This window comes from Cervus canadensis, chromosome 9 (genome assembly GCF_019320065.1).
Source record: "Cervus canadensis isolate Bull #8, Minnesota chromosome 9, ASM1932006v1, whole genome shotgun sequence".
In the NCBI taxonomy this organism is placed as follows: Eukaryota; Metazoa; Chordata; class Mammalia; order Artiodactyla; family Cervidae; genus Cervus; species Cervus canadensis.
Window position 1 is genome coordinate 60914968 of NC_057394.1, and position 14362 is coordinate 60929329.

At 35.9% G+C, this 14362-nt stretch overlaps 1 protein-coding gene across 8 annotated transcripts in view; it reads left to right on the forward strand.

The window, feature by feature from the left end:
• The window catches only part of DGKH (diacylglycerol kinase eta), a 216703-nt gene that overhangs the window by 154437 nt on the left and 47904 nt on the right, over window positions 1-14362 (forward strand). For all 8 annotated transcript variants that reach the window (XM_043478236.1, XM_043478239.1, XM_043478232.1 and 5 more), the window contains 5 exons: window positions 3813-3938; window positions 6209-6326; window positions 7323-7433; window positions 7574-7670; window positions 13609-13716. In XM_043478236.1, the coding sequence (XP_043334171.1) occupies window positions 3813-3938; window positions 6209-6326; window positions 7323-7433; window positions 7574-7670; window positions 13609-13716 (560 nt within the window). The remainder of the gene's footprint in view (window positions 1-3812; window positions 3939-6208; window positions 6327-7322; window positions 7434-7573; window positions 7671-13608; window positions 13717-14362) is intronic.

Below are 14362 nucleotides of genomic sequence, written 5' to 3' on the forward strand. Positions count from 1 at the left end.
TAACAAGGTTTTTCAGAAATTGAAGCTTAGATATTCATGAATGCTGAAATAATGAAGGTAACGTTGTTTAGACTATTGTCAGGTACTCTCGCATCCCTTTTCATCATTTAATCTAGAAATCATCATAATAAACTAAGAATTTGGGGACCAAACATGGCTAAATATCTTAATTTTCCTTTAGGAAGAGTAACTACCAAAACTGAAAATTTTAACTTGTTTTAGCCTTCAAATTTCTTTGAGAATAATATGGAAGCTGCAGGCCTCATAAGCATAAAAAATGGCATTTAAATAATTCATTGGTCCCTTGAGTTCTGTTGATCAGCCTAGATGGTTGATAATCCTTATTGATAAATTAAATCATAGGACATCTAGTTACAACCCTATCTCTACTGAAATTGTTTTTGCCAGGGAATTAATATAGTTGCTTGAAGACTATTAACTATTTTTCTACTTTTCCAGTTTTAACTGAAGATGAATTTATACTTTTAATTTTTCATGTTGAATAAGGGAAAAGGTATTAATTTACTAGAATATAAAACAAGCAGAATTATTAATGAAGGTGAGAAGATAATATGAAAACAACATAGTACGAATGAAAATCAGTACTATTATATCACAACCATTTGCAGTCATTAAATTTTTGCTTTTACTTTCATTACATATAAACTTGGGTAGCTTACTTAAGTTCTGGGTGTCCTCATTTGTAAAATGGGGATAATAATGTACCTACTTTTTTGTGATGTTTAAATAAGTTAACACCCTTTACGTGCCTAGAACAGCTCTGGATACGTTGTGCTAAAAAGGAATGCTTGCCGTCAGTGTCGCTATTATGATTATTGCCACTGCTTCTGCTGGTGTTGCTACAACTACACTAACTTTGAAAGACTAGTTCTCAATTGTATTTAAAACTCCTAGAAACTTTGAAATTGCAGCATATTATAGACCTCATGTGTCTGACATATAACCAGTTCTTTCATATTTTACAGCGTTTTTTTGGACCTTATTTTAGACCTTTTTAGACCTTTTCCAGCACATAACCCAGTTATATTAATTTAACCTTTGACCTTTTTGACCTTAAATAGCCCCATTGCAAAATATAATGCGTGCAGGCGTATTTTACACCCTTGACCAGTGGTCACTGAGCCTTGGGTTACTCACTGTCACTACAACCCACTCTCGTTGTTGGTCAGTCTCTAAGTCATGCCTGACTCTTTGCAGCCCCAGAAACTGCAGCACCCCAGGCTTGCCTATCCTTCACTATCTCCCAGAGTTTGCTCAAACTCATGTTCATTGATTTGGTGATGCCTTCCGACCAGCTCATCTTCTGTTGCCCCTTCTCCTCCTGCCTTCATTCTTTCCCAGCATTAGGGTCTTTTCCAGTAAGTCAACTCTTTGCATCAAGTGGCCAAAGTATTGGAGTTTCAGCTTCAACATCAGTCCTTCCAATGAATATTCAGGGGTGATTTCCTTTAGGAGGACTGGTCTGATCTCCTCAGAGTCCAAGGGACTCTCAAGAGTCTTCTCCAGCACCACAATTTAAAAACATCAGTTCTTTGGCAGTCAGCCTTCTTTACAGTCCAACTCTCACATCCCTACATGACTACTGGAAAAACCATAGCTTTGACCATACAGTCCTTTGTTGGCAAAGTGATGTCTCGACTTTTTAATACACTGTCTAGGTTTGTCATAGCTTTTCTTCCAAGAAGCAAGCATCTTTTAATTTTAATTTTTAATTAATTTTAATTTTAATCACTGCAGTCACCATCTGCAGTGATTTTGGAGCATGCTTTCATGATCAGCTCTGTTAGAAAGTTTTTCTTCTGTCAATGTATTGAGCTCTGTATTTTCTTCTTAAATTTCCATGATTACGTTATTATTAAAAAAACTTTGTGTGTGATCACATAAACAGAAACAACTACTGACATCTGCGTAGTGCTTTATGGTTCAATTTTACACACATCATTTCATGATATTGCAGATGGCTCTTCGATGGGATAGCCCTTACTGCAAACAGCTTTTAGGGCATCATATCCTCTTCCCACACATTGTATGTTCTTTTTCTAGATTCTGTCTAGTAAATTATCTTACCAATCTAATGTGATCATTTTAAACCTTTTGTTTTTCTCATTAATGGTCAATATGATGCCCCATTAAAATATGATGCCCCATTTTGAGCAGCATCTTCCAGATATTTCTGTAATATAATAGCACACCAGTACTCATACACTCCTCATTCTGGACATAGTGAATGGCTCTTTAGAGGACTGGATTTTCAGCACTCATTGGTTTTGGTTTTCCAATCACCTACCATCCCATCTTACTATACTGTCATGAATTTGATGCTTCCATTGTAGTCTGCAAAGAAAACCAAAAAAATAGAGATAGAATAATGTAGATATTGTTATTGAAATAAGCATAGATTATGCAAGTCTTTATGGTGCAGCATTTGTTCTTAGTTTTTGCCTAGTATTCCAGTTTATTGGGCATCAGTATTGGAGGACTGTTTTCTGAGTTAAATCATTAACTTTATGAAGCACATTCATTATATTATTATTGAATAATTTAATTATTTGTATGTCTGAGATGTGCAAAATACACATTAATATGAACAATGATATGTTACGTTTAAGAAGAGCCATGAAACATTAATTTAGTTACGTGTAGTGAAACATCAATCTTGGTCACTAGAATGCTCTCTGGTTTTTTATCAGAGATGAATATCAAAAGGTTGTTTTTATAAGAAATTAGTTCCAGGGCTCCCATCTGTCCAAAAAAAAAAAAAAAAAGAGTTCTGTTCCTTTTCCTGAGTGCAACTGGACAGTTTTTGAACAGAGATGAGAGTGTAAGATTAATATAGTTAGTTTATAATTAGTCTTAGCAAAGTAAAGATAATAAGGTTTTAGAGTATTTTTAAATTGAGTTTGAGGATTACTGTTTCTTTTAAACACCTGCCAACTGCTGCTAAATTAGTTAAAGATACTATTTGATCTCCATTAAATTACACCAGTTTAGGTAGAATTAAATCTCTTTTTATTGTTTACTTTGAGAATAATTCTGTTTTGGAATAATTTTTTTAATGAACTTTAAAAGGATATGATAGAACTGTTTTCTTTGAGTAAATGGTTAATTGAGACATAAAAGTATATTGATTTCATTTGAAAAAATAATATTTTTTCTCTGGGAATTACCTTAATTACATTTGATTATTTACTTAACATTTTTGAGAAAAGGATTGCATTGGTAATATACACTGCAATATATATGTTCCATCTTCCAAGACTGTCAGGTGTCAAAATTTCCTCTCTTTAAATATGGATTGCTCACTTTCAAATTAGGAGTATCATTGACCTTTAATTATGGTGAAAAGTGAAAGTGTTACTCGCTCAGTCATGTCCGACTCTTTGTGACCCCATGGACTGTAGCCCACCAGGCTCCTCTGTCCATGGGATTCTCTAGCCAAGAATGCTCGAGTGGGTTGCCATGTCGTCCTCCAGGGAATCTTCCTGACCCAGGGGTCAAGCCCTGGACTCCTGCGTTATAGGCAGATAGTTTACTGTCTGACCCTATTGATCATCATCTATTTAAAATGAGAGATCAATACAGCTACATGTGACACATTCCTTCCACATGGTAAGTCCCAAGAAAATGAATAGAAAATGGTACAAGAATAGGTAAGCCACAAGGTAATATTTTCAGTTCTACTGATTAAACATGTATGAAATTATTTTATGTCATCAAGTGTATAGAGACTTGCTCGTTCTCTAAAACAACTTTATGAGTATCTCTTTTTAATCTGGACTTTTTGCCCACAGTTAAAGGTGCACCTCGGTCTCCAGATGGCCGGTCTGGTCGTTCCCAAACTGATTCTGGCCCTGGTGCCCCTGTGGCCGCCAGCAAGGAAAACCTCCCTGTGCTCAATACCAGAATAATTTGCCCAGGTAGTACTGACTCTGAAACATGGTGTATTTTTCAGTATTTCTGTGAAAGTGTATAAGTACTCATCTTCATGAACTGTATAGAGATGTTCTCATAAAGTGTTCCTTTAAGAGAGTGTTCTTAGTAGTTTTAGTAATCAAAGTCCAGATCCTTAGACTGTGGTGTGTATTAGAATTGCCTGGAAACTCTTAGAAAGCATATTCCTGGCCCCTGACCTGAGAAATTTTGATTGAGTAGCTCTAGAGTGGAACCCAGGAATCTGCATTTAAGTCCTAAGGTAAATTTGAACTTATATTTAACGAATTTTTAAGTGTCCCTACAGCCTTCCTCTTAGTTTTAAGCCACAAGTATCTGTAGTTATTTTTAGACTAATAATATTGCATCATTTTGGAATATCTGAAGCATCTGTTTCAGCCCTGATAAGGGCTTGGGATTTAGGATAGTATTAGTGGAAACTGAAGGATATGTATGGAAGTGGAGGGAGGTAAATGTAAATGTCTCAGAGATCTCCTTAAGTACCTTTGTTTGCCTTAGTGAAAACTTTCCAAAATTCATTCCAGAGTAGTTTGGAACCCAGATTACACCCTAAAAATCAGTCTCTTCTACAAATGATTTTTAAAGGTGTATCACAATTCAAGAGTAATATTTGTAGACTTTATTGTTGTTTATAATAGTCAAAAAGTGGAAACAACCCAAATATTCATCAGTTGATGAATGGAGAAGCAAAATATGGTGTGACCATACAATGGAATATTAGTCATTAAAAAGGATGAACCACTGATATATAACATAATTACCCTTGAAAACATTATGCCAAGTGAAAGAAGCTCGACACAAAAAGACACATAGTATATGATTCTATTTACATGAAATGTCCAGAAGAGTCCAATCTATAGAGAAAGAGAACTTTCGTGGTTTAGTGGTTTCCAGTATCTGAGACCTGGGGGCCCTGGAAGGAATGGAAAATAACCGCAAACCCATATGGGGTTTCTTTCAGTGGTAATAAAAAGTTCTGAATCAGGTAGTAATGATCATTGAACAATTTTGTGTATATAAAACTTAATTATATACTTTAAAGGGGTGAAATTTGTGGTATGTGAATTATATCTTAATGAAAATATTAAAATATAAATGATAAATCCAGGACACATTTGGTTCCGGAAAGGAATCTATGTCTAGAGGTCATATCTCTTCTTCAAACCTGGACCTTTCTGGATGGAAGAAGCTGTACATATGGCTAACCTTAAAACATTTTAGAAAATACTATGCTTTTCTTTGGAGCATCTGAAATATGACTCTTCACCTTTTCAAGCTGTTTTTCCTCTCACCAGCATGGTGGTTTTGTTCATTTATTTACTTATTTAGACATAAAGGGAACTGGAATAGCCATTGTATATTCGAAACTATGAGAGTAAATGACAGAATAAAGTTAATCTTGATTATTTGATAATCAGGTAAACTTTGTAACTAAAATAATGAACATTTTTAAGAGGAGCGCTTTGTTGAAGAAAGGAACGTTAGCTAAAGAAAGGACTTTGTTTCCTAATTTCCTCTTTCCTTTTTGTCTGTCTGTTTCCTGAGGTCCTTATTCCTAGTGCTTCTAGCCTTAACATTTGGTTTGCTAAATCATAAAACTCATTAGCTTTGAATACTATAACTAGTTAGTGGAAAGGTAATTAGTTGAAATAAATTTGAAGTTTTGCATGTTTAGAGATAAGATGCTTCATTTTTATGTTCAATACTGTATTCTTCTAAAATCCATAAATACCTGGGTTTAATATTTTACTACTTATTCTTGACACCAGCACTGAGCTTTCACCCTTGTATGTCAGCATTTTTACTTGAGTATTATTGTCTGTGCTTCAAGAGTATGAAAATGATAACTCTGACATTCTGGATAATTCGGCCTTTACTGTAAATTCCTTACAGACTTCCTACCTTCTTTGCTAATGAAAAGGAAGCAATGGTTACTTGTTGAAATTACAGAATCATCAATGGTAAATGAGAAACTGTCACAAAGAGACTCCTATTTAGGTCCTTACCTGTTTCACTTTTTATGACAACAGATCATAAAAAGAAGCATCAGAAACATTGTATTTACCAATGTCATAATTCTTAGTTTTGATTAATGAGAACAAACACTGAAAAGCATGGAGACATTTTGCTTCACGCTTTGGGAGCAAGATGTTTCTGATGAAAACTAAAAACAATGGATTGGCTCCTTCTGTTTTTCTCTTAACGTGTGATCCTGTATTTTTTTTTTTCCTGCCAGGTTTAAGAGCAGGACTAGCTGCCTCAATTGCTGGAAGTTCTATTATCAACAAAATGTTGCTAGCAAATATTGACCCTTTTGGTGCAACGCCCTTTATTGACCCAGATCCAGATTCAGTGTAAGAATATACTTTTGCATATATTTTGTTTTGGCTTTCCTTGTTTCTATTTTATATGAATGGTAACATTTTAAATACATTACAATAAAAATAGTCCCACATCCAAAAAAAGAATCATCAGAAAATTTCAAAAGTTGATGATGATGGATACATTAACATATGTGAAATACAGTGGTTTTCATGATCTAAGGTAGGTCCCTTCCAGCTTGTAGTCTCAGATACCAACCCAGTGGCAAAGTGAGTCACAGCTCTATACGCTTTTCCCTGGAATGTTTTATTCATCAGTGCTTTCATAATCATAATTTTGCTATTCCTTTCACCTCATTTTTTTCTCAGCCTTGCCAATTCTGTCATCTTTCCACATTCAACATCCAGGTTTACTTATTTCAGGGAGTTTCTGGCTCACACTGATCCCTTCCCTTCTTAAAATTCCTTTAAAACATCAGTTGTTCAATATGTAGTGATACTTTGTTTTACTTCCATATTTAATTTTGCTTTTTTATGTCTCATTTCTCTAATGACACTCCTGAAGGACTGTACCACACTCCTTTGTATTTTTTTAAAGCGCCTAGAAGAAGGGACTAATCTAGTTGCTTTCTGCTTAATAAATACTCAATAAAAATACAAATGCGAAGGAGACTTTTTGACCAAAAAAAGAGTATTAGCATCTGACTGTGAGGCCCTCTCATTTGTGTGTGTAGTGAGGGGCCTGTGTAGGAAGTAGAAGAACTAAGGTTTTGTTACAATTAGTAGAAAAAGCATTACCACTACTGTCTCCACTTTCCCCTGCCCACAGTCCCTTTGGGTCACTTGTTCTGAAATTTACGACATGCTGGGGCACGCACATGGCACATAAATAGGAAATGATTCCTGCTAAACCTTCCTCTCTTCTATAAGAAATGTAAGCTTAAATGGTGTCAAGTGTTATTTTGTGTGCAAATTGTAATTGTTGTTATGAACCTGAAATTGACTTCCATGTACTTTTCCTTATTGTAGAGATGGCTATTCAGAAAAATGTGTCATGAACAATTACTTTGGGATTGGATTAGATGCAAAAATTTCATTAGAATTTAATAATAAGAGAGAGGAGCACCCTGAAAAATGCAGGTAATTTGGATAATAGTGATAATGTAATTACACAAAGGCAATTTTACTTTAATTTCATTTATTACCTCTTTGGCTCACTCTGCGTTTAAAGGGTAAATAAATAATGGTTACAGAAGTTCTCTGCCAACGTTTATTTTCAGGAGCCGAACTAAAAACTTGATGTGGTATGGAGTCCTTGGAACTCGGGAATTATTACAAAGATCATACAAGAATTTGGAACAGAGGGTTCAACTTGAAGTAAGTTCGTTTTGATAGTAAAGACATTTCAGATTATCTTGTAAGATTTATTTGTGGAGCTGATTTGGCCTTAACTGTTCTCTTGAATGGGCTCCCCCGGTAGCTCAGATGGTAAAGAATCTGCCTGCACTGCAGGAGATTCCAGTTTGAACCCTGGGTCGGGAACATCCCTTGGAGAAGGGCATGGTTACCCACTCCAGTGTTCTTGCCTAGAGAATTCCGTGGACAGACCAAGGGGTCGCGGAGAGTCGGACATGACTAAGTGACATACTTAGGACATTTAGGGCACACTTTATTCTCTTGAATAGTGCTTAAACACTGGAGGGAAAAAAAACTATATGTGGTTTTCTACTTTATGTCAAAGGAGGTATTAGACACTGGATATGAGTGACACACCTAATTACCATTATCATTAGATCCTGAAATTTAGATGTTTCTATGAAATTGAGGTTCCCCGCGAAAAGGCCAGACCATGGAAGTGTGTACATATACAGGATAGTATTTTTAAATTTTATTTATTTTTAATTGGAGGATAATTGCTTTGCATTGTTGTATTGGTTTCTGCCACACATCACCATTAATCAGCCATAGGGTATACATATGCCCCCTCCCTCTGGAACCTCCCTCCCAGGATAGCATTTTTATCAGATTTTTTTTTCATTTAAGTTTCCAAATTCTGACTTGATTCTATAATGCTGAAGTTTCATAAATCCCTGAAAATACCATTCACAGTAAATAGAAGTTTTTAAGTTAAATGTATACTTTGTTCCAATTAATTCTAACAACAAGTTAATAAAATCAAAAGAGATTCTGAGCATTTACATTTTCTAGTATTTTTTTTTTTTACTAATTTAAATAGGATGATACGGACAGCAAAAGTTCTTTAATCTGATAACAGAAAAAAGAGGATGGAGGACATGGCTCTGAGAAGTCTGCTGTGTATGTGTGTAGTTACTCACTCAGTCGTGTCTGACTTTTTGCAAACCCATGGACTGTAGCCCATCAAGCTCGTCTGTCCATGGGATTCTCCAGGCAAGAATGCTGGAGTGGGTTGCCATCTCCTCCTCCAGGGGATCTTCCCGACCCAGGGATCCAGCATTCAAGGCAGATTCTTTACCCACTAAGCCACCAGGGAAGCCTCGAGAAGTGTACTCATTTCTTACAGTATTATTTTCTTTCACCTTTGGTCCAGAGCTCACTGTTTATGATAAAAGGCTTGTCTTTCCTATCTTGTATCTTTTTATAACCAGATATTTTAAGTTGAGGTATAGACTGCATACAGTGAAAGGGAAATTGGTTTCTCCAACTCTTTGTGACCCCATGGACTGTAGCCCGCCACACTCCTCAGTCCATGAGATTCTCAAGGTAAGAATACTAGACTGGGTTGCTATTTTCTTCTCCAAGAGATCTTCCCAACCCAGAGATCGAACCCCAAGTCTCCTGCATTGCTGTCTGAGCCACCAGGACAAATCTCAAGTCGACAGCTCAATGAATTAAACAGAATGTCTTTTATTTTAGTTGTTATCTTAATAATGGAATGTGGACTAGAGAGGTGTCTGGCTCGTTCATTATCAACCAAATTTCCTAGCAAAAATAAACCTATTCTACCTGCCACTCTAGAGCACAGCTGTGTGATCCACTGTTTTGATTTATCATTGCTTATGAAATTAAGATATATGTTACTGGCTGAAAAGGTACAAAATCAGGAAGGCTCATACTCTGTAAATGCTATTATTGGCCGCCCCATCCATTGCTCAACTTGGGTTTTTGCCTATGGATTGCTTATGTAATCATTTTCCTTATTCGTGTCCCCTAGTCAGCTACACTCTGCTTAAGGACGGGTAAGAAGTTGTGTTCATCTTTGTTAACCCCATAAGCTTGCACAGATCCTGGCCCTGACTCGAGAGGGAAACAGACAGGCAAATGATCATTTACATAATTTATTAAGCATTGTGTGGTCAATACCCATAGCTGACTATCTTTAGGGTTTGGGGAACTATCCAGAAGGAGAATGGCTTGATTGCTTTATTTCTAGGAGAGCCTTCAGCTCTTCAGACATTCTGTTTCTGTCCTTTTTGATTGATGGTCCAAATTCTGAACAATATCCTACGCAGCTGCTTTGTAATCTCCATTAAGCAGAGGTTCTTAACACTTTTTGACCTGTGAACCCTTTCGGCATGCTAGTAAAAACTATGGACCCCTTCTCGGAATATTGTTTTAAAGCACTCTTTAAATATATATAGACACAAAATAAAATAATATTGAAATAAATTAACAAAATATTTTTAAAACATTGTAGAGTAATATATGTGTTTCTTTATTGCTACATCAAATGACAAAAATCTAATGGTATATATAATAGTAAGTGTGGGCTTCCCCACACTTCCCCACCGTGGTGACTCAGATGGTAAAGAATCTGCCTGCAATGTAGAAGACCCAGGTTTAATCCTTGGGTCAGGAAAGTCCCCTGGAAAAGGGAATGGCAACGCACGCCAGTATTCTTGCCTGGAGAATTCCATGAACAGATGAACCTGGTGGGCTACAGTCCATGGGGTCTCAAAGAGTCAGACACAACTAAGTGACTAACACTTTCACACTTTTGCCATTACTTTTGAAGTAATGATGAACATAAATGATATTAAAAGATATCTGAAACATCTGTAATATAATATAAAATATCTGTTTCTATTGTGATGAAGTCACAAGTACTGTATTGCCTTTGTGTGGCTTGTTGTCTACATTTATAATTGAGTGCATTGCTAGATTTCAGAGGTTGCTGACTATGAGAGAGATGTTTTTACCATTCCACTTAACAGACCATGAATCTATCCGTGGACCTTTGGTTTCTGAACCTTAGGTTCAGAACTTGATATAATTCTGACTTGATACAGAAGTTTATATTCAATGATTAAAACGAAAGTAAATTTAGGAAAACAAGATCAGTGAAAACATCTTGTTAATATGCACAAAAGGTAAAGTAGAAAAATTAGAGAATTCTTTGCCAGAGTTAAAAATAAACAAACAAAACACCTGCTACTTCTGAAGACCATGGAAGGTCCATTGTTTAAAAATTAATTTTCTTGATGTTGGATCACTTGAGATAGAGGTGGAGAAGAGAGGTGCAGGGCTTAGGAAATTTTTCTCAGAAAGATCCCTTTTCATCAAGTGCCAGTCACTGGCCAAAAAAACCTCAGCTTTTTGCTCAGGAGTCTGCCTTCCCCTGTTGTGTTGTATAGAAGTCATGTGTTGACTTTGAGTTTGTGCAAAGCAAAGACCTTGGCCTTAGCTTTTCCAACTGCAAAATGGATAAAATAATGCTTATGTGCAGAATTATAATTCATTGATACGAGAAATCACAGTTTAAACTGTTAAGAATTATGCAAATATAAGCCCTGTTTCTCAAGCCATATACCCTGTGAATCTGATAGGTACTGAAGATTTAGAACCTTTGGATGACATTTATAATCCTCTCTACAATCGTGGGAATGCCAGAAATGTAGAATAATGTTGTAATATCAAATTTTGCAATTTTTACAGCAGAAATACCTTTGACCCATGAATGAAAAATGTCATTAATATTCAAATTTTTTTCTTAAAGATGACTTTTTTGTCCAAGTATATCTAATTTACATGCATCAAGCAGCTTGTTCTAGATTTTAAGTGAAGTAATGATCAAATACTGTTTTGAATCCTTTAAATACTAAGATACATGAAGGAGAAAAACAGTGTTCACCTGTAATCCTTAATAAAATATAACAAGTTGTTTAATTCACATTTTTTGTAATTTCACATATTTCCATAATCTCATAGCAGTTGTTTACATAATTTGTTAAAATTGGCTTATCGTAATTTCTATCTTTGCTTAGTTCATTCAATAAAAATGATTATAGCTACATCTTAAGTCATGTTATATAATAATTGAAGGCTTCCCTGGTGACTCAGTAATAAAGAATCCTCCTGCCAATGCAGGAGACGCAGGTTCAATCCCTGGGTCGGGAAGATCCCCTGGAGCACGAAATGGCAACCCACTCTAGTATTCTTGCCTGGGAAATCCCATGGACAGAGGAGCCTGGCGGGCTACAGTCCATGGGGTCAGAAAAGAGTCAGACATGACTTGGTGACTAAACAGCAACAAAAATAATAATTGAAGCTTCCTGAATGTTTTCTACATACTGTGTTTTATACTTAAACTTTATGAGATAGTTATTATCATTCTTTATGAGGCAAGTATTATTATTTGTTTCAGAAATAAATTTATTAAAATTTATTTCAAGTCAGTTACCTAACTAAGATCAAGCAATTGGTACCTGCAGAAGCCAAAACTTCAACTCCAGTTTTTTCCCCCATAAAACATTAATTTGTAATTAAAACTGAAAAAAGACATTCACTGACTCCCTACTATGTGTTTTAGATGTTTCTTGTCCCGTACCTTGTTGGCCACACTATGGACTAAGTATTATTAGCCCGTTTTCCAGATAAGCAAAATGAATCTCTGAAAGTCTAAGGCATTTGACCAAATAAGTGACAGAATTCAAAACAGGCCCACTGTCTTCCCATATTTCCTAATGAAAGGAGCTGAAAAGCAAACACTAATCAGAAAAAAAGTGTAACTGCAGTTTTAAAGCATTTTGCAACATCATGAACAAGTGGAAATATAAGATTAGAGAAAATTATACAAAAAATATAACACTCCTGAACTTACTCCTGAATCTGAAAGAAATAGTTGAGTCAGGTGACCTTAATTTATTGAATCTGTACTGCTCATACTTTCCCTGAGACTATATGAAATGGACATTAAGCTCTTAACTCTGGGTGTTTTCCTAATGCATGTATGTTAAATTCAGCAAAGTATATGGAGCTTTTGACATTTTCATCTTATTCCATATTATGCTTGCAAATAGTATATTCATTGATAAAATCTTTAAAGACTGCTCTGAATTTTTTTAGTATTCCTTTTATATTTATGAAGATATCATTTTTCCATTTCCTTTGTGACTCACACGACTTTTTCCTAAAGCACACAAAAATATTAGTTCAGTTGAGTTCAGAAAAGGTTTATTGTTCAACTAAATACTTTATGATCATTCATTTATCAAATACTCACTGAGCACCTGCTATGTGCCAGGAACCACCCTAGGTACCTAGTACAGTGTGAACCTTTGACTATGTTGTCATGTAAAAGAAAAGAAAGGTTAAAAACACCTTGTGGATGTTAGTATTAGGAAGTATTCGCAGTTATTTAAAAAGACCAGATTCTCATTTGTTCTAAAGGTTGAAGATCATTTTCATTGGGCATTAAAATGAAATTTTTATAAAATTATGTTAATTATTTTTTAATTTGAGAATTAGTGAAAATACAGCATCTGTTTTAAGTATGACATCTGCAGACTCCTCGCTTTTAAAACAAAGGCTAAAACTTTCTCTTCAGCAAGAACTTACTCAGGTGTGACTCAGTGGTAAAGAATCCGCCTGCCAGTACGGGAGATGCGGGTTTTGATCCCTGGGTCAGAAAGAGCCCCTCGAGAAGGAAATGGCAACCCACTCCAGCCTGGAGAATCCCATGGACAGAGGAGCCTTGTGGGATAAAGTCCATAGGGTCACAAAGAGTCGGACACAACTGAGCAACTAAGCATAGCACAGCATATTATATACATATATATCACTTTTTTAATCCACTTATCCATCAGTGAACACTGAGATGGTTTATAAAACATGTTTTTTCAATTTGTTTTTCTGTAACAACTTCTGCTATAATTATTTACTCTGTAAAATGTTTTAAATTAAAAAATAGGATAAAGATAATGTGTGGGAATATATTTACAGGAAAGCTAACGTCACCACCACTTTCGTCCATTGTCCTTTGTCCTTAGTCTTCTACTGTCTTCCAAACTTGTGGTTTTGCTCTTTTGATCTGACCTCTCAGCTTTTGATCTTACAGTGCGACGGGCAGTATATTCCTCTCCCCAGTCTGCAAGGAATAGCGGTGCTGAACATTCCCAGCTATGCCGGAGGCACTAACTTTTGGGGTGGAACTAAAGAAGATGATGTAAGTATTCCCTTGCTCTGTCTAGAAGTTGCCCACATTCCTTGGCATGAGGTCCCTCCCTCCGTCTCCATAGCTGATGGAGGCGGTTGAGTCCTTGTCACGTTGCATCACTCTGACTACTTCTGCCTCCTGCTTCCACTTACAGTGACCTCTGTGATTACACTGGGCCCACCCCAGTCATCCAGGATAATCTCCCCATCTCAAGGTCCCTAATTTAATCACATCTGCAAAGGCTCTTTTGCCATGTAAGGTGACATTCCCAGGTTCCAGGAATGAGGATATGGGCATTTGGGAAGTCAGGGAGGGGAATATTATTCTGCCTACCAAAATACTTTACTGTACCTTTACTTTTCTAAATTTGTATTTTATTACTGTTTTAATTTTTAGAAATGTCAAAGGGCTCACTTGGCCATTAAGGTATATGGCTATTTGTGTTTTTACTAAAAAAGAAAAAACACAACCTAAGAAGTGCAATTGTTCTAGAGATGAGAGATGAGACACTTATTAATGCATATATAACAATAAAAATGGGAAGTTTACCATGATCTTTGAAGAGTCACATACATTGAATGATAGGCCGTTTGATTTGAGGCTTATGATTGGCTCTCACTAAACCAGTTTCTCAGAGCTCTTAAATGTGCAGGCA